Below are 26947 nucleotides of genomic sequence, written 5' to 3'. Positions count from 1 at the left end.
GGATTTCTTATAAGCGTCCGGGTTAGAGTCCCGCTCCTTGAAAGCGGCAGCTCTACCCTTTAGCTCAGTGCGGATGTTTCCTGTAATCCATGGCTTCTGGTTGGGGTATGTACGTACGGTCACTGTGGGGACGACATCATCGATGCACTTATTGATGAAGCCAGTGACTGATGTGGTGTACTCCTCAATGCTGTCTGAAGAATCCCGGAACATGTTCCAGTCTGTGCTAGCAAAACAGTCCTGTAGCTTAGCATCTGCGTCATCTGACCACTTTTTTATTAACCGAGTCACTGGTGCTTCCTGCTTTAGTTTTTGCTTATAAGCAGGAATCAGGAGGATAGAGTTATGGTCAGATTTGCCAAATGGAGAGAGAGGGAGAGCTTTGTATGCGTCTCTGTGTGTGGAGTAAAGGTGGTCCAGAGTTTTTTTTCCTCTGGTTGCACATTTAACATGCTGGTAGAAATTAGGTAGAACGGATTTAAGTTTCCCTGCATTAAAGTCCCCGGCCACTAGGAGCGCTGCATCTGGATGAGTATGTGTAGTAAACACAACTTAGTCAACACATAAAATAGGTGAAAGGTGAGGTATACCATCACCATTAATTGTGCCATTTACAAAACAGAAGTCACATCTGAGGTAGATTAACACCTACTTTGTTGCTCAAATCCAACCAAGAGTAGTGAATGGCTGCTGATGTGGCAGTGGGCAGGGCTCTGTGGCATGGGTATACACAGCTACTGCACACATGGACATGGCTGCCTCAGTCTAGGTGTGTTACACACTCAGTGGGGTATGGCGGCCCTCATGGTAAATTCCTGTTAGAGCCAGCAAACATTCCAGCTGAACATTTGGTGACATTGTGTACACCCATTTGTCTCTTAAGCGTTTTGCAGAGTCGGAGAAACACAGCAGTACAAAGCATTGTGTTAAGGTACAGCTGTACAACAATAGGCTACAGCAATAACAAGTGTTGTCCATTGAATGTACTCCAGGTGTTGGGAGGTAGTGGTGGAATGTTAGGCTTTTTATAGGATAAACCGGTCTCAAGAGGAAAGTCCGGACCCATGAACCCTGCTTTACCATATCTGTCCTGCTTACCCTCAGCTGTACAAATAAATACAAAAGACAGTGTAAATTTAAAATAAACTTTGTGATTTTATTGTTTTAAACTTACTCTTACACATCATACAACCCTACATTTTAAAAGAACAAAAATAAAAATATATCTGGTGGTGTTTCTGGGGGACTGGTGTGCCAAAGGACTTGACTGCACTTTTGCAATTTCCTGCAGGAGAGATCTACAACTTGTAACATTCTGGAACTCAATTATTGTCAGTTCCATCATTTTTCATACATCAGTGGAATGAATCAAGCACTTCACTGTATTTTATTGGAACTCAGTTCTGCTGTAACACATTGAGAGAATATTGCTAGATTTGGTCACCCATTAGCTGGTTACTCAACACAGATCAAAAGCTTTGTAGTAATGGCCGCAAGATGAGGACAATGATTATGTTAAGGTATGCTAAAGACAAACTTCATGACATTGCAAAAGTGCAACAGATTTAAATTGCAGTGGATGTTTTGGTAACATCAAATCACTGATCCTGATCCGGTTTAGTTGATCCACTTACATACAATTACAGTGATTCAACAGATCTTATTAAGCCTAAAACAAGCTGTGGGCTGCCCAGTGGGCCCCACAAGGGAGGCTCAGTGTTGTCAATTCCAGATACAAAAATAGCTTGATAAGCATGACCCCATCAACCCTGTTGGTAACATTAAAATTGCTCACCTTTTTAAATGCTAGGGTAGTCTGAGCAGTCAAGGGAACTATCAACCTGTGAAACATCACAATTGCAAAGACGACAGTCAGCCAAACTGAAGGACAAGCCGACGCCGTTCCCTTGCCCTAGAACAGGGTACACTCGAGGCCACACATCTCTGCCCCATTTTAAAAGTCAGTTTACTGCATGCCCTTAAAACCGAAACATCACCATGGGGAATAAACCTACAGCAAAGTAGGTTTTTCAACTCACAGACAGCCTAGCTCATCATACACACACACACTTCTTCTCAGGCGCTCTTCTTACACGGTATCACAGGCACCGCACCATCTCCACTCAGATACTTTAAACAGTATGAACCCAAAGATCCAAGAGTGTCTGATTCCAAATGATAACCCCGAGGACGCATCTGGTCACAGGGGCTTTGAGCTCCGGGCTAGGCAGCCTTGGCGTTTGCATGACAAGGCTCTGAGCCACTGCGACCCGCCCTTCACTAACACATTCTTTAACTGGCAATACTACCCAGGCTAACGCGCCAATCACAGGTCCAACTAAATTAAGTCTAGGTTATTGCCTGTTTATATAAAGAGATCTCATTCATTTCAGACTTTCTCCTTGTTGTTTTGCCAGGTGTTACACTTGTTGTTTTTCCAGTATCTGCTTTTTCCACACAATCATCTTTTTCAATGACATCCGCTATGTTATGAACCAGCTTCATGAAAAAGCATGAATTGTAAATAAATGTTTGATTCACCTTTGATTCAACAATGCAAAACTTCCACAAATTGTTTTGAACTGAACTAGTGTGACCAATCCTGAAAACAACCACAGGGACACCAAGGCCCTTGCTGAGGAGTGAGCCAGTTAGTAGCAGTACTTTGGACATAGAAGGGTTGTGTTTGACTGTCTGTAGAGTTGAGTCACTGACTCTGTGGGCAGTCAAAAGGAACTGGAAAGCAACCTAGCATGACACTGTCAAGGATAAATATGTCATCCAGTGTGATTTTAGCCCTTTGACTAAATTATACACCCTGTTTGAAGACACAGGAATTACTTGTGAGTGAAACAAAATAAAAGGAAAACCAAGCAGTGCCACAGTACTTCTTTTAGGGTAGTTATGAAAAGCACTGTTATACACACATACTAATATTTTGATCTTTTTCTCCCCACCTATTATCTGGCGACATTCTACATAAGATTATACTACATGAATAGTAGCCACATGGTATTTACAATTGAAAACACAGTAGAGTCCCGTTAACTTGAACCTCAGCCAGTCAAGGTTCCAGTAACGCGTTGCATTGTGCTAATGCTGTGTGTCTTAACATTCTTGCTTGTTTTTCAACAGTTATTCATCTGACTGCACATGCATGCACATTTTGATCTTGCTGGAAGTAGTTAGCTAGAAGCTTCTTCGAAAAAGGACTCATTTGGGAGCAGACCATAAAGCACACCACTGTCATTCTGAAGTAATTCACTTTAGCTGAGAATAGAGTTGTCTCACCATGGAGATTAATTGCCAACCAGTTCAGTTATCATTCAGCATATGTCAGTGGTCCGATGGTGGTTAAGGACAAGGATGCTTATTGTGTAAGCTCTATGGAACAGAAGCAGGTGTTCAAGGAGAACACTACATTATGCCTGCCTGCATGGGAAGAATATGCTTTATTCTCTGTAGCAAACCTGCAGAGATCCAACTAAACTATAAAGACCCGGATGCTGAAGAAAACGGAGTAGGTTAATTTGCACATTCAATGTCTTGTGCTCTGCAGTTGACACTATTTGTTGTGCTTTGATTCCAAAATAATGGACATTTTCTGTCCACTCTACTCCATCACATATCAGAACTTGTATTTTTCAAATGGTTACATAATCAGATGGAAATGCTTAAATAGAATTGAAAGGTTAAGTACAAATCGAATGATTTGCGGACACATGCTGCCAATCCTCCAGTACAAACCAACCAAATGATTAAAATAAATAAATAGAATGAAATCACACAATTCAAGCTAACTACAATATATTAATATAGATCTTCTGATGTCATTCACTCATTAAAACAGAAAGAAAGGGGAAAATAACAGAACTCAATCACTCAGTTATGTCAAGGCTATCTCGATAACCCCAGCCCTGCCCCACCTACTCCAATAACTAACTGTTCATGCACCCAACATCAGTATGATAAGTCAATATATCAAAGAGAAAACGTTCTTGAATGCAGAGACTTGGGAGTTTGACATGTTGTGAACTATTCACCCAAGGGTCAGAGGGAAACATTACAATAAAATAAAAGGCCAATTTGACAGAAACTGGACAAGGATTTTTCTCTGGGAGTAAATTAATCTGAAGCCCTCAAAAGATCTTGCTGCTACACACAGGAAATCCAAGTATGGATCTTAACTTGACCTCCCAATGTCCTTATCCGAGCTGTGGCATGCTCTTAAACAGGTTACTTTTGTCTCATTTGAACTACCTCGCAGGGGTAATATAAAAATAAGTCCCCCCAAGTTAACAATAAAAAGGGTAAAAATGTCTTCCCTCCCCACAGCAGACAAATGCAGACAAATGCCCACCTAACCCTACTGCACTCTCCCTGACTCTCAAGCAAACTACACACACACAAGCACACAGACCATCTCCCCACATGGGCATTCACACGCACATTCACACTCAAGCAGTCACTCTAGGGAGAGAGAGGGAGATGTCAACAAAGGGAGCGGCTGGACAGGGGCTATGACGCTGCCACCCCACCCACCTTATCCTACCATGAACAAATGAAGCCATTTTATCTGGTATTATTCCATGCTGCCATTGTTCCAAATTTGCACGTCAGAGACTTTTCTACTTAGTCCTCATAACTTCTGGATCTTCTCAGCCACCACGATGGGGTTCTCCTTGCGTATGCGGGCTGCGGCGGCACCTCGGTAGTCGTAAGGACAGTCATGTTTGTCAGAGTAGCGGTGAATGGCGCAGAACAGGTTACCACAGCGACAGTCAAAGCCTAGAGTGAGGAGATGGACAAAGTTAACATCCAACCATATCTACGTCTCAGTCTCCAAGGTCAGTTCCAACCAACTGGACCAAGATGGAAACCTGAGATGTGTAGTAACAGTGTGCTTTCTTAGAGGGTGGTGAGCACAAGGCTCTTCCAAGAGATTGTTGTGAAGCAGGCCAACACCACAGTAGAGTGCAAGCCAGCAGTACACTGTGAAATGCTGTGGACTGTGAAATGCACCAATACCCTGCAGTATGTTGCTCTCTACACCAACAGCAATGTGATAGGTGGACTACCTTCATACAACAAGCTGTAGTCTACATTTGGAATAGGAACTATTAAATAAATATGTGCAAATATTGAAAAGAATGTAACAAAGATTTAGTTATCATGTTAACATTCAGTCACGAGGTCTCTGTGCTATTTTTGCACTGTGTGTAATAAATATGATGTTCTGACGTTCAAATAGGCGGAGATCAATCCTGTCTATTGAAAATAAGATATAATTTAGTTTGTGTAGCAGATTTCGGAATGTATTTACATTTTTTAAAAGCATACCATTGAGAAAGCATCAAATCAGCACTGCATGAGAGCAGTAACATCAGTGAGTTTATTTTTTATTTTTTATTCAGTACCAGTCAAAAGTTTGGACACCTACTCAGTCAAGGGTTTTTCTTTATTTTTACTATTTTCTACATTGTAGAATAATAGTGAAGACATCAAAACTATGAAATAACACATATGGAATTATGTAATAACCAAAAAATGTTAAACAAATCAAAATATATTTTGTATTTGAGATTCTTCAAAGTAGCCACCCTTTGCACACTCTTGGCATTCTCTCAACCAGCTTCATGAGGTAGTCACCTGGAATGCATTTCAATTCACAGGTGTGCCTTGTTAAAAGTTAATTTGTTGAATTTATTTCCTTCTTAATGCGTTTGAGCCAATCACTTGTGTTGTGACATGGTAGGGGTGGTATACAGAAGATAGCCCTATTTGGTATAAGACCAAGTCCATATTATGGCAAGAACAGCTCAAATAAGCAAAGAGAAACAACAGTCCATCATTACTTTAAGCCATGAAGGTCAGTCAATCCAGAACATTTCAAGAACGTTGAAAGTTTCTTCAAGTGCAGTTGCAAAAACCATCAAGCGCTATGATGAAACTGGCTCTCATGAGAACCGCCACAGGAAAGGAAGACCCAGAGTTACCTCTGCTGCAGAGGATAAGTTCATTAGAGTTAACTGCACCACAGATTACAGCCCAAATAAATGCTTCACAGAGTTCAAGTAACAGACACATCTCAACATCAACTGTTCAGAGGAGACTGCGTGAATCAGGTCTTCATGGTCGAATTGCTGCAAAGCAACCACTACTAAAGGACACCAATAAAAAGAAGAGACTTGCTTGGGCTAACAAACACGAGCAATGGACATTAGACCAGTGGAAATCTGTCCTTTGGTCTGATGAGTGCAAATGTGAGATTTTTGGTTCCAACCGCCTTGTCTTTCAGAGACGCAGAGTAGGTGAACGGATGATCTCCGCATGTGTGGTTCCCACCGTGAAGCATGGAGGAGGAGGTGTGATTGTATGGGGGTGCTTTGCTGGTGAAACTGTCTGTGATTTATTTTGAATTCAAGGCACACTTAACCAGCATGGCTACCACAGCATTCTGCAGCGATACCCCATCCCATCTGGTTTGCGCTTAGTGGGACTATCATTTGTTTTTCAACAGGGCAATGACCCAAAACACACCTCCAGGCAGTGTAAAGGCTATTTGACCAAGGAGAGTGATGGAGTGCTGCATCAGATGACCTGGCCTCCACTATCACCCGACCTCAAGCCAATTGAGATGGTTTGGGATGAGTTGGACCGCAGTGAAGGAAAAGCAGCCAACAAGTAATCAGCATATGTTGGAACTCCTTAAAGACTGTTGGAAAATCATTCCTCATGAAGCTGGTTGAGAGAATGCCAAGCGTGTGCAAAGCTGTCATCAAGGCAAAGGGTGGCTACTTTTAAGAATGATTTGTTTAACACTTTTTTTGGTTACTACATGATTCCATGTGTTATTTCATAGTTTTGATGTCTTCACTATTATTCTACAATGTAGAAAATAGTAAAAATTAAGAAAAACCCTTGAATGAGTAGTTGTGTATAAACTTTTGACTGGTACTGTATGTATCTGAACTAACTACTAAGCCCTGCGTGCTTCAATTTCCCCAGGGGTAAAGATTCTAGACTGTATCTCAAACACCTACCTAAAAGCTAACCCAGAAAAGAACTGCTTTGCACTCGAGCTCAATGCCCCATAAACCCTTTGAACTCAGCAGCCACCTGCCATGTGTGTGCTGTGGCCCTGAAACCTTCTTCTGTAGGGTGTCCACTCACTGCCCAGAATGGTTGAAAACTCGCTTTGGTGATGAAATGTCACTTCCTTATGTTATAAAATAAATTTTACCAGGACAAATATGATTCTTCATGTCCTGAATCGTTCAGTGGGGTCCTTTCTCTAACATATTATTAACATTATATCCAAAAAGTCGGAATTCGTAACCTAATACATCCGATTATAAGTACCAAGCTCTGTTGACAGAGCAGTGACGCTTTCTCACAGCAACTTGAGGATTTTACATGTTCTGGTGGTCAAAGTTGTTTCCGCGGGTTGCAAAAAGCAAAATTAGCTTGACACAAGCTGAATTAAATGTAAAAGTCTTTAAAAAATACAAAGCTTGCAGTACGCTCAGTGTTCCATTGACATTTCAAAGATACACTTGTTTTTATGAAAAATCTTAGGAAAAAATGAAATGTCGCATTAATATGAAAACACGTATACTATAATATGAAAATACTACATGTCATGTCTCAAAATCGATATCTCTCTTACCTCTATATTGTTTTATGTCCTCCGGATTGGAGAAGAAAGATGACGAGTTCAACAGTGAGCCTGTCAGTTAGCCTTAATTCTCACACAGCATCCAGCCTTGCTGATGCAATACTATTTTCCTGGTTTTTGGCCACTTTTTTCCTCTGGCCTCCATTGATTTAGTCACCCTAATTTTGACCATCCTACAAGGGTAAAAACTCCAATAACTTTTGAACGGATTATGAGAGATAAGGTTTGGACCATTGGTTTTCTTAGAGGAGTATCTACAAAATTACCATATTATTTTACCCATTGGTCAAAAGATGCGTTTCTGTTTGGACACCCTATCTTCTGTCTTACCAGTCAGGCCCACTTTCTTCCGGCAGGTGAAGCATCGGTTCTTCTTCTTATTTTTGTCAGGGGTCTGATCACCCTCAGACGAGGCCTGGGCTGCCTCCCCCACTGGCCCTGTTAAAATACAATATCTAACTGAACCTCACAAACAGAGCTACCCATATATTACTGTTGAAGTGTACCCTCGGGTGGCTGCAGTGTAGGTTATGTATTACAAGACAAGACAGGAGCCATGCCATATACTGCTGATGACTGCTACTGGAAAACAGTTTGGAAACCAAGAAAGTCTCAATCATTTTTTCCTGTTGTTCTAACCAGTGTTTTTGGATGTCCCCTCGTCCTCTTCCTCATCCCCATCAGCCCGGTCTGAGTCAGTGGCTCCAGTATCCTGGGAGATGCTCATGGCTGTCATCTGCTGGGTTACTGGGCTGGGGGAGTTGGGACTGGAGACACACAGACCAATAATGAGGTGAACAACTGAAACCATAATCCAATATACTACGGAACTCCAAAAAACTATGATAAACAAAAGCCTCTTGAGCAACAGCTTACTGTCAATGTAATGGATTCCATTTAGCAGTCTGTGTGTTTGTTTGCAGAGACAAGCTGATTTTATGTCAGCATACCTGGATGTCCTTTCCTCGGGCGGAGTGACCCCTTCCGTGCTGGGTTCCAACGTTGTGGTCTCCACTGACACACCAGCTGCTCCCGGGGACCCCACTGGCGATGAAGCTGCCGAGCCTGTGGATAAACCACACGTTTATATAGGACACAACTGAACAACCCCCCCCCCCCCCCCCCAGTTGACCATGAATGACATTGTACCTATATTGAATCATATGCCACATGCTATTGATTACCTACATGGGTCCAATTAACAAATGAAAAAAAGTGTTGTGTTTCACGAACTGATAAATCACTCTCTTGCTTTATAATGCCAAGGGTTTAGCAGCGATTGCTACCTCCTTCTCCAGCCCCTTTTAGCAGCTCCCCACCCTCCTTTTGAGTCCCTCTCCCTACCTTTCTCACCTGGGGGGCTGGAACGGCCCCCTCCCTGTTGTCTCTGTAGGTGTTCCTTGTAGCAGACAGAGCACATACCGTTGGTGCGGGGATTACCATAGAAACCGCAGCCCATAGTGCAAAGCATTGGCACTTGCGTCTGATTGGTCTCCTGAGCCATGCTCTCTGATAAGGGGGGGGTAAGGGGGATGGGAGAGGATATTCCTGAAAATGGGGTTGAAGAGTTAGTCAAACTTGCGGCCATTGTTTACATGAACATTTCTACAAAAGAGCTAAAAGAGCTTGGAGACCGGCATTGGAGCAGGAGAGCAGTTCTGAAAGTGTTAGTGGTTTTGCTAGGAGTAAGTGTGAATGATTGATAATTGGTTTAGTTTATTAGAGATGATCTTGGACAGATTTAATCTGTCTAGTACCGGTGATGAGTGATCTATTTTGTTAGTTACAATACAGTACAAATACTGTTTATTGTTACTAGCATGGAGGCTACCCAATCCAGAGGCTATACTTTTATTCTGTCAAATTAGGCTTCGAATTTGACACCCGTAGCTTTCAAACCACAACAACAACTTGTTTACTTCATTTGAATGGTCAGATAACATTGACAATAGGAAAACCAGCAGTTACAAATCGCAATACTCTATTAGAGAGGCACCTGGCTGGAAATGACACTGAGAATCCCGTGTGGCTCAGTTGGTAGAGCATGGCGCTTGCAACGCCAGGATTGTGGGTTCGATTCCCACGGGGGACCAGTACAAAAAAGTAGGAATTTGTATGCACTCACTACTTACTGTAAGTAGCTCTGGATAAGAACGTCTGCTAAATAACTAAAAATGTTCAATGTAAATATCATTAGTCACCAATACATTTGGGGTCATTTTCCATGAACACGTTGGTACTCCTTGTTTTACAGCAAGGACAACAGACATATCATAAACTGTCAGACGGTGCCTGTGTCACAACAAACAAAAACTAGCTACCTAGCGCTGAAAACAAAAGAGTTTGTGCCATCTCGACAAACCAAGAAATACTAACTCTGCCAAGGCTACCAGGATAGCCTAAATTAAATTACAGCGCCATCATAGTTGAATGTTTTGTTCGGACAAGCAAACTTGAAATCAAAGAACAAACACTAAAATGACGACGGCATTCCCTTGCCGACTAACGTTAACGTCGTTAGACTTCTTGCCATAGACTGACAATAATAGGCAAACTAGCTGTCTGGTTAACTAGTTAAATTAGTAACTAACGTTACTGCTGATCATCAACCCAGGTCTTGTTTGTCCGCAGTCAAAAACAATTGCGTCCTCGGCTCAAAAGCAAATAGCGTTAGGCTAGCTAGAGACTGGCTAGTTTAGTTAGCTACAGTAACAGTTAGATAGCTAGCTAATTCATTGAAAACAAGGACAGGCGGCGACGTCATATTTTTCATGTCCTGAAAGTAAAAATGCACTAGTTTATCTGGCTAATGATATTAGTCAGACAAATTACACTTAAAATGTAACACGACTTTGTTTCCGCACAAGTGGCTAAAAACGAACGTTAGCTGTTGTGTTGTAGCTGGCAGTACGATGTTCTCTGGCTAGCATGAAGCGCTAACGGTACGCTAGCTAGTAGTCAGCGGGAACGCGTCCTAAACGGATTTAATCGGTTTACATTAGCGAAACCTTTTATTATTTTTTATTATTAATGCAAAGCAGTACCTGAAATACGAAGTGCAGAGGGGTGTAGACGACCGTAGTCTCCAGAAAATACAAGTAATCGGTCCCTTCTGTGCGCGCGGCCTCCTAACCAGCGCTAGCTCCCGACATTCGAAACGACCGTGACGTAATTCTAAGCAACAATTCATTATTTTCTCACATGCATAATGTCCCCATTTCATTTGCCAAATACAATAACATTGTAAAAATGGGGTGATATAATTATATTCAAAAATGCCTGCTAATGAGTACTGTGACATTGAGCATTGCTGTCAATATCAGCTCCCTACTACAACAGTGTTATAAGTTACAGGTTTTGGAAAACATGTTGGTCAGTTAATTGGAATAACAAAAAAGGACAGCAAAGTACTTGGATTGGAGACAACATAACCAATTCTAAATATTCACTACGCAGTATGAACTAATAATGAGTGAAAGATGCAGGTGAATGAAATCCTGTATCACATAAAAAGCTGAAATAGCAAATATAATGGACTAGAAGCCCAGGAGGAGAGCCAACATTACTTTATTGACTGTATTCGCAATCAAGAACAACAGCAAGAGACCCTTCTGGAGCTTATACATACAGAGGAGAGCACATAAATGTCACACACCAATTTGTCATGACCCCTTTTTGTATATTTTTGAGGATTACATTTCAGTCACATGGGGTTTATATTGCATTTCATACAGTTAGTGTTACAGAAAAACAAAATTACAGTTTGTTTTAAATGGTTCCTTAACATTCACAGATTGGAGTGTGATCTACAGCACACATATGGCTGTTTTAGTGGTCATCCCCTTCTGGAGAATATACAACACAGTATTGTGATTTTTGTATGTATGTACCATGTTATCATCAGCATAATTTATAGACTCACAAGTGTGTGCAGTAAGTGCTTAGAAAGCGCATAATTTACTGCATTGTACAAAAAAATGTACAAACCATGTCAGCAACATGAAAGTAGACGAAAAGCGCAAGCCTTTTTGAAGTAATCTACTCCAACCTGTCGGTCCAACCAAGCCTAGGTCTGACGGCCCTTATCCACGGCCTGCCTGTCCTCCCCCTTCTCAGTGAGCTGGGGTGCAAAGGGTCCCACCAGCCAGTTGAGAGGAGTGTTATTGAGCAGATACTCCATGACGCCATCCAGAGAATGTCGCACCTGTGAAAATGTGTCAATCAACACAAATAACCTCAGAGTGATTCATAATTATCTGTTATGATGATGTACATACAATGTGTTGGTTGAAATATTAAAACTATGAATAAATCATGAGAAACCAGCAGTGTGTATTCATAATGAATACACACAGGAAAACTGGAGCAACAGAGAGTTTGGTTTACCTGTGTTAGATGATGACGGGTCTGCTCCAGGAGGGGGGATGTGAGGGTGCTAGTGTTGCCCAGGGAGGAGTGCAGTTCTTCAGCTGCTTTCTGTGCATTTGCCAGCTGGTCCTGGACCACACTGGGCAGGCCCTGGGCGCTGGACACCACACCAGAGCAGGCAGACCGCAACTGGTCACTGAGACCACGCACCATCGAGAGGGTTCGCCACTCCAACTGCAACACAAACAATGGCATTTACGTTTAGCTGTTTATAAAGTTCCCCAAGTACATTCATTCATATGACTACTTTGACAAAACAGACTAATTCGAGACTCCCTACCGCAGTCTGGTCTTTGGGACCATCCATCATCCCGCCATCTACTTGTCCATCTTTAGGCTGTTTCTCCTGCCACTCCTTCCAGTGCTGCAGCAGCTGCTCTGGTGCCCCTCCCAGCTGGTGGTTGGCAGCAGCCAGGGTGGAGCGGGCATTCTCCAGCAGGTCCAGGGTGCTGGTGATCTGGGTTATGGTGGCATATGTGGTGTCTCTGGCGCGCCGGGCTCTCACCAGGGACTGCTCCAGGGCCCGCTCCTGCACCTTGGAGGACAGCTTGCCCAGACGGACAAAGTAGCTGGGGCTAGATGGGCTAGAGCCCACCACTGGTGCAGTAGCCACCTCCCCTGTTGCAGGCTCAGCCAAAGCAGCTAAACAGGAAAAAATTAAGATTATCTATAAACGATAATTCAGTCTGAGATCAGAGCTATTGATTTTTGTGCCGCCCTGTCTACATACACATATCTACACATAAATTAAATGATCACACCATCTTGCAGCTCTAGACCTGACTCAGCAGCAACCACACTAGGGATTGGTTCAATTCCATTTCAGTACAGTCCATTCAGAGGTTACTAGTTCATTTTCTCATTCATACTGACCCAGCTCTCTGTCGCTGAGAGGCAGGATCTGGTCCACCAAGTTCTCAGAGTGGCTGAGGGCCAGGCCCACCCCACTGCTGACCATCTGGCCCACACTGGTCCCCATGAATGAGCTGAACAATCCACTGGCTGCTGCTTGGGTCATCTCCACACCACCAAACACTGCAGCCATCATAGCCCCAGTCATGGTCTCCTTGGCCCCAGCCATGGTTTCCTTGGCCCCGGTCACAGCCCCAGTCATCGACTCCTTTGCCCCAAATACAGCCCCAGTCATGGTCTCCTTGGCTCCCGCCATGGCCTCCTTTGCCCCGCTCACAGACTGGTACATCATGCCCATTGTGTCTAAAACCAGCTGAGGGAGAGAAAATATACAGCTCATTAAAAAGCTGTTATAAATACACTGCTCAAAAAAATAAAGGGAACACTTAAACGACACATCCTAGATCTGAATGAATGAAATAATCTTATTAAATACTTTTTTCTTTACATAGTTGAATGTGCTGACAACAAAATCACACAAAAATTATCAATGGAAATCAAATGTATCAACCCATGGAGGTCTGGATTTGGAGTCACCCTCAAAATTAAAGTGGAAAACCACACTACAGGCTGATCCAACTTTGATGTAATGTCCTTAAAACAAGTCAAAATGAGGCTCAGTAGTGTGTGTGGCCTCCACGTGCCTGTATGACCTCCCTACAACGCCTGGGCATGCTCCTGATGAGGTGGCGGATGGTCTCCTGAGGGATCTCCTCCCAGACCTGGACTAAAGCATCCACCAACTCCTGGACAGTCTGTGGTGCAACGTGGCGTTGGTGGATGGAGCGAGACATGATGTCCCAGATGTGCTCAATTGGATTCAGGTCTGGGGAACGGGCGGGCCAGTCCATAGCATCAATGCCTTCCTCTTACAGGAACTGCTGACACACTCCAGCCACATGAGGTTTAGCATCGTCTTGCATTAGGAGGAACCCAGGGCCAACCGCACCAGCATATGGTCTCACAAGGGGTCTGAGGATCTCATCTCGGTACCTAATGGCAGTCAGGCTACCTCTGGCGAGCACATGGAGGGCTGTGCGGCCCCCCAAAGAAATGCCACCCCACACCATGACTGACCCACCGCCAAACCGGTCATGCTGGAGGATGTTGCAGGCAGCAGAACGTTCTCCACGGCGTCTCCAGACTCTGTCACATGTGCTCAGTGTGAACCTGCTTTCATCTGTGAAGAGCACAGGGCGCCAGTGGCGAATTTGCCAATCTTGGTGTTCTCCGGCAAATGCCAAACATCCTGCATGGTGTTGGGCTGTAAGCACAACCCCCACCTGTGGACGTCGGGCCCTCATACCACCCTCATGGAGTAGGTTTCTGACCGTTTGAGCAGACACATGCACATTTGTGGCCTGCTGGAGGTCATTTTGCAGGGCTCTGGCAGTGCTCCTCCTGCTCCTCCTTGCACAAAGGCGGAGGTAGCAGACCTGCTGCTGGGTTGTTGCCCTCCTACGGCCTCCTCCACGTCTCCTGATGTACTGGCCTGTCTCCTGGTAGCGCCTCCATGCTCTGGACACTACGCTGACAGACACAGCAAACCTTCTTGCCACAGCTCGCATTGATGTGCCATCCTGGATGAGCTGCACTACCTGAGCCACTTGTGTAGGTTGTAGACTCCGTCTCATGCTACCACTAGAGTGAAAGCACCGCCAGCATTCAAAAGTGACCAAAACATCAGCCAGGAAGCATAGGAACTGAGAAGTGGTCTGTGGTCACCACCTGCAGAACCACTTCTTTATTGGGGGTGTCTTGCTAATTGCCTATAATTTCCACCTGTTGTCTATTCCATTTGCACAACAGCATGTGAAATGTATTGTCAATTAGTGTTGCTTCCTAAGTGAACAGTTTGATTTCACAGAAGTGTGATTGACTTGGAGTTACATTGTGTTGTTTAAGTGTTCCCTTTATTCTTTTGAGCAGTGTATATGAGGTATTATATATCTGCAGGAGCAACGGCGACAACCATGGGAAGCCTCAACCATGGCCAGCCTAGACAACATCTGGAAACCTGGACCTCACACATCGTCTGGACGCCTTTGACTGCAAATGCCTCCGCCGCATACTGTGCATCACATGGCACGACCACATCCCGAACTCCACAATACGGCGAAAGACGGACCAACCCCCTGTCTCCTCCCTGGTCAGAGCCTCCCGACTCCGACTGTTTGGTCACTTGGCCAGATCAAACTCACCTCTGGAGCCCGCCCTCATCCTCAAGGAGCCATCCCCCAACTGGCCATGCCCAAGAGGAAGACCGAGAGCCAGGTGGTCCGACCAGCTGGAGGTCGACCTACTCAACCTGGGACACAAAACCACATCAACCTGGGACCTGGCCCAGAATAGGACGGCATGGAGATCCATATGTCGAGGCGCTACGCTCCAAGGAGCAAGCGAAGATGAGTGAGTGAGGGATGAGATATCAAGTAGTTTACCAGTCTTTTCTTGGGGACTTTAGTCAAATTGGATGCATGAGGAAGCGTTGTTGACTAGTAAACACTAGATTTGGAAAGTCTCACCTTGTCAGCTGGCTGCTGGAGGATTTTCAGTTTTTCCACCTTGTCCAGTCCCATCATGGCATATTGATTCACCACAGAAACTGCAACAAATTATGAATCAACTCCTAACAAAAAGTGATCCACTAAAATAATAAAATGTTATGTCTGTCTGTGGTCACTATGCATCAGAACTCACTCTGTGGCTCCAGTCTGTCCAGGAGTGGCTTGGAGCCGGTGGTGGCGGCTGCCCCCAGGGTGCGCACCCCGCTCTCGGCAGCATTCATGACCCCCTTCAGAAGGGGAACGCTGTCCTTAGTGCTGCTGTAGGCGTTGGACACTACACCACATGCAGAGCTCACCAGGGGGATGCTACCCACACGGGACACAACACTCTGGGAACAAAACACACAATGGTTATAATTTTGCAAGGGTTAGGAGAGAGGAAACAGCCATTGTGTTGCCAATTTCATGTTTTGTTTGCTTTGTACTGATAACTCAACTCTGCACACTGAGTGTTTGTGTGCATATTACAATTGAGGAGTGCTTGCATATTTCTAATTAATCAACTTTGAGTGCCTATTCTCTGTGAAATATTGAATGCTGGTTTCAAAGTTATCAGTGCACCAGACCCTTCATGAGAGCTGTGTGTTGTAGAGTAAACTACTGTCCAAGTGATGGTGCTCCTCACCTGCTGGTCTCCATTAGCTGGCTGGGCTGTGGCTGCTGCACTGGGCTCATCAGTCTTCCCGCTGTCTGCCATTGTGCAGGATCTTTCTTTAATTTCTGACATTAAATTACTTGGTTTATGAGACAGAACTTTTACTTGCTTCAGAAGACAGAAATGTATTATCCAGCTAAACAGCAGTGAGGGGATTTATTTAGCTGTCCCTCCATCTATCTGTTAGAAGACAACCCAGGCTTGTTTGCTTCATTTGTCAAACAACAGGATACAGCCAAGATGGAAATGGATAGGGCAGAATTGTAGAATGATTCACATCACTGGACAGAAGATGGATTGAGCAAGGATGACTGAAGTCTTGTGGTTTCCAATTATGTCTCCCACAGCCAAAATATTAATATCATTATGATGGAGGCAGATACAGTAATTGCTTGTATTACAAACAAACAGTATTGTTCCTCTGCTACCTGTCTATCTGGGCCCTGGCCCATCTCACTGCAGACCAAAGTAATGTAGGCCATCATTGTGATGTTTGTTGTTATAATAAAGATGTGGCAGTTTGAACATTCTCCAATTTTATGTAGATTCTGAACAATTTTGGCAAACATTTTTATTTGATGACATCACAATTGAACATGAAAATCCTGCAGAACTTTGTTCATTATGTCATGGTGATTCTGAATGTGATTGTTATTCCATTTTAAAATTGGATGACAACAATTGAACATAGCAACTTTGGTAGAATGTTTGGGCCAAGAATGTGCCAAAGTTGATCCTGAATTCAGCTTTGGTGGCAACAAATTGAAGGCCTTTCTGCTACAAAAATGAGCTTCTATATTTAGGAAGTTGATCAGTCTATACCATTGATGGAACAGGGAGATCTTTCTGCAAGACAAACTATTTTCTATCTAGTGGTAAGAACATTTTATTCCTCCACAGAGGACAGGGACATAGCTTATTTTTGTGTACTGCTCAATATTCCATGTCAAAAAAGGTACAGATGAAGGATCTTAATTTGGTCACTTTTGTTGCTGATAATTTTTCTGCACACTAAATGCACACTTATAGTGTATTCAAGGTTTAAAAAGGCTTCTAAAGTTTGTAATTTCCACTTTAAAATGTCAGATTTGATTTGCCCCAGTGTTGTAGGTCTCGAGTCTGGTCTCGGTGTCAGATACATTTTTACTCGGTCTTGGACAGTGAGGAATTGTAATTTCTTCCCGAGACCAGCCAAGACCAGCGGAGTAAAAAAACTCAGAATTATCAGCTTCCATTCAGTCAGCGCATAAAACCGCTTCCCCAGGCCAAATACAGTGGGGAAAACAAGTATTTGATACACTGCCGATTTTGCAGGTTTTCCTACTTACAAAGCATGTAGAGGTCTGTAATTTTTTATCATAGTTACACTTCAACTGTGAGAGACGGAATCTAAAACAAAAATCCAGAAAATCACATTGTATGATTTTTAAGTAATTAATTTGCATTTTATTGCAAGACATAAGTATTTGATACATCAGAAAAGCAGAACTTAATATTTGGTACAGAAACCTTTGTTTGCAATTACAGAGATCATACGTTTCCTGTAGGTCTTGACCAGGTTTGCACACACTGCAGCAGGGATTTTGCCCACTCCTCCATACAGTCCTTCAGGTTTCGGGGCTGTCGCTGGGCAATACGGACTTTCAGCTCCCTCACAAGATTTTCTATTGGGTTCAGGTCTGGAGACTGGCTAGGCCACTCCAGGACCTTGAGATGCTTCTTACGGAGCCACTCCTTAGTTGCCCTGGCTGTGTGTTTTGGGTCGTTGTCATGCTGGAAGACCCAGCCACGACCCATCTTCAATGCTCTTACTGAGGGAAGGAGGTTGTTGGCCAAGATCTCGCGATACATGGCCCCATCCATCCTCCCCTGCAGTCGTCCTGTTCCCTTTGCAGAAAAGCATCCCCAAAGAATGATGTTTCCACCTCCATTCTTCACGGTACTCATCCTTCTTCTTCCTCCAAACACGGCAAGTGGAGTTTAGACCAAAAAGCCCTATTTTTGTCTCATCAGACCACATGACCTTCTCCCATTCCTCCTCTGGATCATCCAGATGGTCATTGGCAAACTTCAGACAGGCCTGGACATGCGCTGGCTTGAGCAGGGGGACCTTGCGTGCGCTGCAGGATTTTAATCCATGACGGCGTAGTGTGTTACTAATGGTTTTCTTTGAGACTGTGGTCCCAGATCTCTTCACGTCATTGACCAGGTCCTGCCATGTAGTTCTGGGCTGATCCCTCACCTTCCTCATGATCATTGATGCCCCACGAGGTGAGATCTTGCATGGAGCCCCAGACCGAGGGTGATTGACCGTCATCTTGAACTTCTTCCATTTTCTAATAATTGCGCCAACAGTTGTTGCCTTCTCACCAAGCTGCTTGCCTATTATCCTGTAGCCCATCCCAGCCTTGTGCAGGTCTACAATTTTATCCCTGATGTCCTTACACAGCTCTCTGGTTTTGGCCATTGTGGAGAGGTTGGAGTCTGTTTGATTGAGTGTGTGTACAGGTGTCTTTTAGAGTTCAAACAGGTGCAGTTAATACAGGTAATGAGTGGAGAACAGGAGGGCTTCTTAAAGAAAAACTAACAGGTCTGTGAGAGCCGGAATTCTTACTGGTTGGTAGGTGATCAAATACTTATGTCATGCAATAAAATGCAAATTAATTACTTAAAAATCATACAATGTGATTTTCTGGATTTTTGTTTTAGATTCCGTCTCTCACAGTTTAAGTGTACCTATGATAAAAATTACAGACCTCTACATGCTTTGTAAGTAGGAAAACCTGCAAAATCGGCAGTGTTTCAAACACTTGTTCTCCCCACTGTATATACACTCCTTTCTTGAAATATTAATATCATATCACCTATTGAAATCTGGGATTCCTACTTTACTGTCCTTTACTTTCGTTGAAAAATATCCTCAAACTTTGTCCGAATTTCCTTGACTAGCAGGTAGGGAAGAGTGGGGGAAATTGTTGGAAATTTGCAGGCTCACTATTAGTTAGGGGAGATAGGGGGAAATTGTAACAGTATTTATATCTGTTATAGACATGTTTGCACAGTGTCAAGCCTATTGGGCCTTCAGTGTGTGACAGGCTCGTAATGCTGAAAGGACAGCAACTGTAATTCCAGCGCACTCATGTAGGTCGGAGTGCACTTTTTGTCAAACACAAAGGGCCAGTGGTGTAGTGGAGGCTATACGCAGGTATACGCCCTATACCCACTTTGTTTTTCAGTGGGCATTGCCTATACTTACTTCTTAATCCCTACTGTTGCGTATCGAATTAGTGTAGTGGAGGTATACGACTTATTAATGATGTATTTATGTATTTATTAAGCATCCCCATTAGCTGCTGCCAAGGCAGCAGCTACTCTTCCTGGGGTCCAGCAACACCAAGGCAGTTATATCCACAATTTCAAATATTACATTACATTTCATAACACTTTACCCAATACATTTAGTGTATTCCCTCAGGACACTCCTCCACTATCACATATTTACAATACAACATCCATGTGTACGTGTTTGTAGATTGCGTGTTAATATGTGTATGTGTGTCTGTGCCTGTGTGTGTTTTTCTCTCTTCACAGTCCCCGCTGTAGTACAATAGAGAAATCATGCACAAAGTAGCCTATACAATCGCAAAGCACGTGAAATATATTCACATGCTCGCAGCACACATAGCCTAGTTTCAGTGGAATGCAGGAAGCAAGAGCGCACATTTCTCAACTGGTTGTCGCATGGAGCAGCTCACAGAAGAATGACATCGGTAGCTGGTAGGTAGGAAAGATGTTTCAACTTATATCTACCAGTAAACGCTAACTAAGGCAACAATGGGTATGCAAACCAGGTATTGAAAAAGTTTGGTCAGTAGTCTTGGTTAGTAGGCTATTTGCGATGCGCAATTCAGTCATGATGCACTGTTTGCATGAACATTTCTAAAGTCTTTCCCAAAAAAGGTAGGTCAATTGAATTAATGGGCAACTACACCCAGAAGGAATACTGGCAGAGGTGAATGCACTACTACCAGCAGCTGTCTGATCAGGAGAGGTGGAACCAGGTGAGAGTTCTACATACGCATACTGATGCAGCTGAGGAAGAGGAAGGCCCAGTCTGGACTTGACCATGCTGAGGGTGAGGACAGCACAGCTGAGCCACCTACCAGCAGGCAGCGTGTGAAAACCACTGAGGAGTTGGTCTACGCTGATAACATCCTGGAGAGGCTTACTGCCATTCCATGGGTGATGGAGCTGGCCAAAAACATGGGCCTCCTGCCTGCCTCAGACTCCAACTCACGCTCTGATTGACTGATGTGATAGACTCCCATTGAACTGATATCACATTTAACTGTGTTTCTTATATTCGTAATACTTGGTCAGTATTAATACATTAATACGTATATTAAGCATCTAAACCTTGATTAGTATGTTTTTTGTCACTGTGTGTGTGTAGGCCTACTCTTCTCTCATTCTTAGTGAAGGTAACATGAATGGGGGAGAGAGGAGACTAGCTTGGTATGATAATACAGCTCAGTGCTGCTGGGTCAAGGTCACGACTGAAGCTATAAACTACAGGACAAACATAGCTGGAAATACAACAAACAGACTAACTGTAGGCATACTTGTTTAGAACGGAACTGATCGACAGTGAGATCTTCACTTGCACTGTGACACCACTGGAGCAAAGTCTGTGTCCCTCATATCTGATAACAAGCAACAGATAAAGACAAATATAATAGTAGAACAATATATTTTAATGACTGCGACAAGCTTTGCGACTAAAAATACCAAACAGTTGGAGGGGAAAATTGACATTATTTTTCATTGAAGGCCTACACCTTGTGACAACCACATCCTGGTGAGTGTTCAATCTACTATCAAAAAGCACTTGTTCTGTGACCCCTGCAGCTAGTAGGGCAGGCCTAGATGGCCAGCACGTTGGTATGCAAGCAGTGAAACGCTGACTGACTGTATGAAGAAAGACTTGGGTTCCAGCCATTGCTCATATATATAAAGGTCCCAGCCATAGACGTGAATGGTCCCAGCAGCCTACAACATTCCAATTCCAGATCTAGACACATCATGTACAGTTATGCCAAGAGAAAATATGAAAAATACTATTTTACCAAGAAGCAAATAATAAGAGGTCTGCATTGAGTGGCCATTTGAACATTTTCTGCTGTTTTGAAAGATCTGGCCATGGTTCAGCTGAACTTTACCCCACAAGAGGAATTCTCCTAGTACTGTAATAATATTAACAGCGTCTTTGGGTGATAACTCGAGTCATGTAACTTGATTAACTTCTATCGAAACAGGCATATATCTAAATAGGCACGTAGGCAGACATCTAATATTACAGTAGAGTTTGTTAGAAAGTAAGCAAGCTAGCAGTCACGAAATTTGGCGATGTCTTCAAATTATGTAGACATGCATTTAGAGATTCAACGTCTGGTCCCCAGGCAAGCAAGATAGCAGGTTACAAGTTGTTATCTTTATGTTATCACACGTTGTAGCCCTTGTCATGCATTTTTAAATATAAGTTTGTAGCTACAGGTTGTAATTTTATTCACTGACCTCACTGATCGTATGCTCCTGTCCTCCTTTTAACTGGCTTCGAAGTTAAACCTAGCTAGCTGTGTCCTTACCAAGCCCTCTTGACAGCACAATTGCAACACATGATAGGTTTAGCAAGGGCGGGGGTTGTGAAAATGTCCCTGAAAGTTAACCAATCACAGTAGCCAATGAATGTTGTTAGGTTATATGAAACAATGTAGGCTAACAATTATATGATATCAATACTTGTGCCTGTATGATGGTAATATATTTTGAATATCCACAGCCATTTGTCTATAATGTCTGTGAATGTACAGTACCAGTCAAACGTTTGGACACACCTACTCATTCAAGGGTTTTTCTTTATTTTTACTATTTTCTACATTGTAGAATAATAGTGAAGACATCAAAACTATGAAATAACACATATGGAATCATTTAGTAACCAGAAAAGTGTTAAACAAATCAACATCTATTTTATATTTGAGATTCAATGTAGCCACCCTTTGCCTTGATGACAGCTTTGCACACTCTTGGCATTCTCTCAACCAGCGTCACCTGGAATGCTTTTCCAACAGTCTTGAAGGAGTTCCCACAAATGCTGAGCACTTGTTGGCTGCTTTTCCTTCACTCTGCGGTCCAACTCATCCCAAACCATCTCAATTGGTTTGAGGTCGGGTGATTGTGGAGGCCAGGTCATGTGATGCAGCACTCCATCACTCCATCACTCTCCTTCTTGGTCAAATAGCCCTTACACAGCCTGGAGGTGTTTTGGGTCATTGTCCTGTTGAAAAAGAAATGATAGTCTCAATAAGCACAAACCAGATGGGATGGTGTATCGCTGCAGAATGCTGTGGTAGCCATGCTGGTAAAGTGTGCCTTGAACTCTAAATAAATCACTGACAGTGTCACCAGCAAAGCACCCCCACACCTCCTCCTCCATGCTTCACGGTGGGAACCACACATGTGGAGATCAGCTGTTCAACTACTCTGCGTCTCACAAAGACATGGCGGTTGGAACCCAAAATCTAAAATTTGGACTCACTAGACCAAAGGACAGATTTCCACCGGTCTAATGTCCATTGCTTGTGTTTCTTGGCTCAAGCAAGTCTCTTCTTATTATTGGTGTCCTTTAGTAGTGGTTTCTTTGCAGCAATTCGACCATGAAGGCCTGATTCACGCAGTCTCCTCTGAACAGTTGATGTTGAGAGGTGTCTGCTACTTGAACTCTGAAGCATTTATTTGGGCTGCAATTTCTGAGGCTGGTAACTCTAATGAACGTATCCTCTGCAGCAGAGGTAACTCTGGGTCTTCCTTTCCTGTGGCGGTCCTCAGTTTCATCATAGCGCTTGATGGTTTTTGCGACTGCACTTGAAAAAACTTTCAAAGTTCTTGAAATCTTCCAGATTGACTGACCTTTATGTCTTAAAGTAATGATGGACTGTAATTTCTCTTTGCTTATTTGAGCTGTTCTTGCCATACTATGGACTTGGTCTTTTACCAAATAGGGCTATCTTCTGTATACCACCCTTACCTTGTCTTAGCCTATTCCAATAATCATTCTTATTATAAATAGAGGGGGAACAGTTTTATCTAACTGATAAAGTCTCTCCATCTCCAAGTGCACAACCTGATATTGCATCATCAGATGAAGAAACATTTCTCACAAATGGGAGTTTCACGAGTTCGGCTTCTCGCCATCTGAGGAACATGTCTGAAGGCGTAGTAGTCAGTGGAGTGTATTCATGGATGCCAAGGGAAGCCAGGCTACCCCCAAAAATTGACAAAAAAAACAAAAACATAAACGAATGTATCTTTCGTCTCTCTGTGTTTCATCATTTTCTTTCAATTCGCAAGAGACAATGTATCTCACTGGAGAAAGCAACCAAGCGAGCGAAACAGAGCCCCTCTGTCTCTGAATGTGTAGGCCATCTATCTGATGCTGTCTGGTCCTAAAGAGTATGACATTATGGAGCCAGATAGCTGCCAAACGGTTGAATGTACGTATCGTTAGGATCGTAAGAAAATCTATACGTAAATTGTTAGGATCGTAAGAAAAGCCATGCGTGAAACATGAAACGTAACCGTTAAATTAGGTCTGTAAATGTATAAACCCTATGTTATGACTATGAATGAACATTTACACCTTAAATTCTTACTTTACGTCTCCCTTTACTCGGTTACAGATCTTTTTATACGTACAAACTTTTGTCAGGAATGTGGCATCTGCAAAGGACATGAACCGAATGTAGCTAGTCGAAGTTAGCTAGTCAATCAAGCAACTCTAGCCCAGATGTTTATGTAGTGTTGTGGTGTCTCTCTTGTCGTGATGTGTGTTTTGTCCTATATTTTTATTTTTAATCCCCCATCCCCGCAGGAGGCCTTTTGCCTTTTGGTAGGCCGTCATTGTAAATAATAATTAGTTCTTAACTGACTTGCCTAGTTAAATATATATTTTTAGAGTTGCTTTGCAGCTTCTGGTTTCATTTCCAAAATAAAAGTCTAGAGTTTGTTTTAGAACAAGATTCGATAATGACATTATACCAGTAGATGGCGTAGTATAGGCTTGGGCCTTCAGCAAATGACTTCTGTGAGAATAATACTAAATTATAAAGACACAGAAGAGCCTTGTCTAGAATAACCGCCTGTGCTGCAAAATAGAAAGTAAATCTGATTTAGACTAGGCCTATTCCACTATCTAAATACGCCATGCTGTTGTGTGTTATTTAATGGCCATAAAATTGCATAATTTATTTTTATAGCCGCGTGGGGCTACTGTGGTGATCATGTAACCTAATGAATCACACTTTTTCCAGTATTTGGGAGCATGGACTGTAGGCCTTATATTAGGCATTATGACTGTTGTACTTGCGAATTCCACTCTGTATGTAGGCTTGTTATAGCCATTTGCGTTGCACAACCCCATCACGCAGAGGCTATATCCATAAATGATACAAAACAAAATATTGATTCAGTCTTGGCTATAACCTGTCCTGAGCGAAATAGACAAGAGGTCCCAAATGGTCAAGACTATCTATAGCCTATTCTTATTGCCAGATCTGTTTTCCCTATCAGCCACTGCATGTGCCTCTTCAACTATTTAGTAAAACATTTATTTAGAGGCTATATTTAGAGGCCTGTGAGCTAGGGTCACAGATATAAAACACAAATAGAGTTCTAAAATTATTCTGCAAGACACCAGCACCCAAAATGATTTTTTGGCCTAAATTATATAGGCCTAAATTAAACATTGAATTATTAAAGTGATGGCTAAAGAATTAAGGAAATATTTGATAATTTTGAATACACACATGGATTTCAATAAACAAATTGATAAGACTGTTCTATTCTCTTTGATTTAGTTCCTATTGCAACTCAGACAAATGACAGAATGGATGACATACTGATTGACTGAATGAAGGATTAATTAAATGTTCAAATATGTTGGAATTATGAGTTGCACGCATCATTCATGCTCTGCACTTTATTTGGCTAGTAGGCAAATAGGCCTACATTAGGGTATAATGACTCTATGGCTGCATGCCTCCAGAAGGGCATCTTCTGAGGCTGAGGGGTGCTTTTCCGAAGGCGCATGGTGCTGTAGTGCTGCATGGAGATCACAAGCTCTTCAACTGGGAAGCAGTATCACGATGGAGGGAATAGCCTATACGGAGACTACCTAAGACCACAGCAACAGAGTTACTGTAAAGTGTGGGAATAAGCTTATGCCAGACTTAGCCTACGTTTAACCTCTCCCTTGTTCATTTCAAAGTCCATATGTTCATGACCCGATTCATATCAATCATGTCAAATCATTTTAAATTAATATTAACACCTCCTACAGAATATTCTTTGGCAAGATTTTGAGTGATTAAATAAATGTCAAAATATTCTATAATTTTTTTTATTTTGAGTGGCAAAGACTCCAGTGGTCATACATAACTCATAGATTCACCAAACATCTATTATTCTATGTTTCATTATTCCTGGTATATACTGCTGGTTATAATTGCAGACAGAGCCCAGAGAATGGGATGGTGCAATATTGAATTAGTCATATTTTGATAAGGTGCATGCATGGGGATGTCCACGTCACCCAGAGATACAGTGCATTCAGAAAGTATTCAGACCCCTTGACTTTTTCCACATTTTGTTACATTACAGCCTTATTAATAATAATTTAAAAAATGTCCCTCATTAATCTACACACAATACCCCATAATGACAAAGCAAAAACATTTTTGCAAATGTATTAAAAATAAAAAACGGAAATATCACATTTACATAAGTATTCAGACCCTTTACTCAGTACTTTGTTGAAGCACCTTTGGCAGCGATTACAGCATCGAGTCTTCTTGGGTATGACGCTACAAGCTTGGCACACCTGTATTTGGGGAGTTTCTGACATTCATCTGTGCAGATCCTCTCAAGCTCTGTCAGGTTGAATGGGGAGCGTCGCAGCACAGCTATTTTCAGGTCTCTCCAGAGGTGTTCGATCGGGTTCAAGTCCGGGCTATGGCTGGGCCACTCAAGGACATTCAGAGACTTGTCCCGAAGGCACTCCTGCTTTGTCTTGGCTGTGTGCTTAGGGTCGTTGTCCTGTTGGAAGGTAAACCTTCGCCCCAGTCTGAGGTCATGAGCAGGTTTTCATCAAGGATCTCTGTACATTGCTCCGTTCATATTTCCCTTGATCCTGACTAGTCTCCCAGTCCCTGCCACTGAAAAACATCCCCACAGCATGATGCTGCCACCACCTTCCAGATGTGACACTTGGCATTCAGGCCAAAGAGTCTTGTTTCTTGTTACATTTAAGTCATTTAGCAGACGCTCTTATCCAGAGCGACTTACAGGAGCAATTAGGGTTAAGCGCCTTGCTCAAGGGCACATCGACAGATTTTTCACTTAGTCGGCTCGGGGACTAGAACCTGCGACCTTTCGGTTACTGGCACAATGCTCTTAACCACTAAGCTACCTGCCGCCATGGTCTAAGAGTCCTTTAGGTGCCTTTTGGCAAACTCCAAGCAGGCTGTTATGTGCCTTTTACTGAGGAGTGGCTTCCGTCTCTGCAGAGATGGTTATCCTTCTGGAAGGTTCTCCCATCTCCACAGAGGAACTCTGGAGCTCTGTCAGAGTGACTATCAGGTTCTTGGTCAC

At 43.0% G+C, this 26947-nt stretch overlaps 2 protein-coding genes across 6 annotated transcripts; both read right to left on the bottom strand.

Moving 5' to 3' along the window:
• Positions 1-1131: 1131 nt before the first annotated feature.
• LOC311149074 (AN1-type zinc finger protein 5-like) lies at positions 1132-10864 on the bottom strand. 4 transcript variants are annotated; one of them, XM_084186179.1, is made up of 6 exons: positions 10723-10864; positions 9023-9226; positions 8629-8743; positions 8318-8445; positions 8009-8116; positions 1132-4788 (listed from the first exon to the last, which is right to left on the bottom strand). In XM_084186179.1, the coding sequence occupies exons 2-6, from the start codon at positions 9180-9182 to the stop codon at positions 4640-4642; spliced, it is 660 nt and encodes a 219-aa protein (XP_084042305.1). In that variant the 5' UTR covers positions 9183-9226; positions 10723-10864; the 3' UTR covers positions 1132-4639. The 4 variants fall into 4 exon arrangements, with proteins under 4 accessions (XP_084042305.1, XP_084042308.1, XP_084042306.1 ...); XM_084186182.1 differs by having other exon boundaries at positions 9032-9226; positions 10723-10830; XM_084186180.1 differs by lacking the exon at positions 10723-10864 and adding an exon at positions 9675-10555.
• A 365-nt stretch (positions 10865-11229) lies between these two features.
• On the bottom strand, positions 11230-21913 carry LOC311149057 (perilipin-2-like). 2 transcript variants are annotated; one of them, XM_084186160.1, is made up of 8 exons: positions 21815-21913; positions 16211-16305; positions 15719-15914; positions 15544-15623; positions 12980-13331; positions 12387-12748; positions 12065-12280; positions 11230-11882 (listed from the first exon to the last, which is right to left on the bottom strand). In XM_084186160.1, exons 2-8 carry the CDS (start codon positions 16280-16282, stop codon positions 11745-11747), a joined length of 1416 nt encoding a protein of 471 aa, XP_084042286.1. In that variant the 5' UTR covers positions 16283-16305; positions 21815-21913; the 3' UTR covers positions 11230-11744. The 2 variants fall into 2 exon arrangements, with proteins under 2 accessions (XP_084042286.1, XP_084042285.1); XM_084186159.1 differs by lacking the exon at positions 21815-21913 and having other exon boundaries at positions 16211-17486.
• Between the last annotated feature and the right edge of the window lie 5034 nt (positions 21914-26947).

Source organism: Coregonus lavaretus, assembly GCF_964263955.1.
Source record: "Coregonus lavaretus genome assembly, chromosome: 21".
Lineage (NCBI taxonomy): Eukaryota > Metazoa > Chordata > Actinopteri > Salmoniformes > Salmonidae > Coregonus > Coregonus lavaretus.
The sequence above is the reverse complement of the archived record's forward strand: the minus strand, read 5'-3'. Positions and strand labels throughout refer to the sequence as shown.

Excerpts from the sequence above, each read along its gene's own strand:
- LOC311149074 (XM_084186179.1), bottom strand. The coding sequence starts at position 9,182 with ATGGCTCAGGAGACCAATCAGACGCAAGTGCCAATGCTTTGCACTATG. Across the intron at positions 8,744-9,022 it reads CAGCCCCCCAGGTGAGAAAG|GCTCGGCAGCTTCATCGCCA; the intron begins GTAGGGAGAGGG and ends GTTTATCCACAG. Across the intron at positions 8,446-8,628 it reads CCCGAGGAAAGGACATCCAG|TCCCAACTCCCCCAGCCCAG; the intron begins GTATGCTGACAT and ends GTGTGTCTCCAG.
- LOC311149057 (XM_084186159.1), bottom strand. The coding sequence starts at position 16,312 with ATGTCAGAAATTAAAGAAAGATCCTGCACAATGGCAGACAGCGGGAAG. Across the intron at positions 12,749-12,979 it reads TCTCAGCGACAGAGAGCTGG|CTGCTTTGGCTGAGCCTGCA; the intron begins GTCAGTATGAAT and ends TTTCCTGTTTAG. Across the intron at positions 12,281-12,386 it reads GTCCCAAAGACCAGACTGCG|TTGGAGTGGCGAACCCTCTC; the intron begins GTAGGGAGTCTC and ends TTTGTGTTGCAG.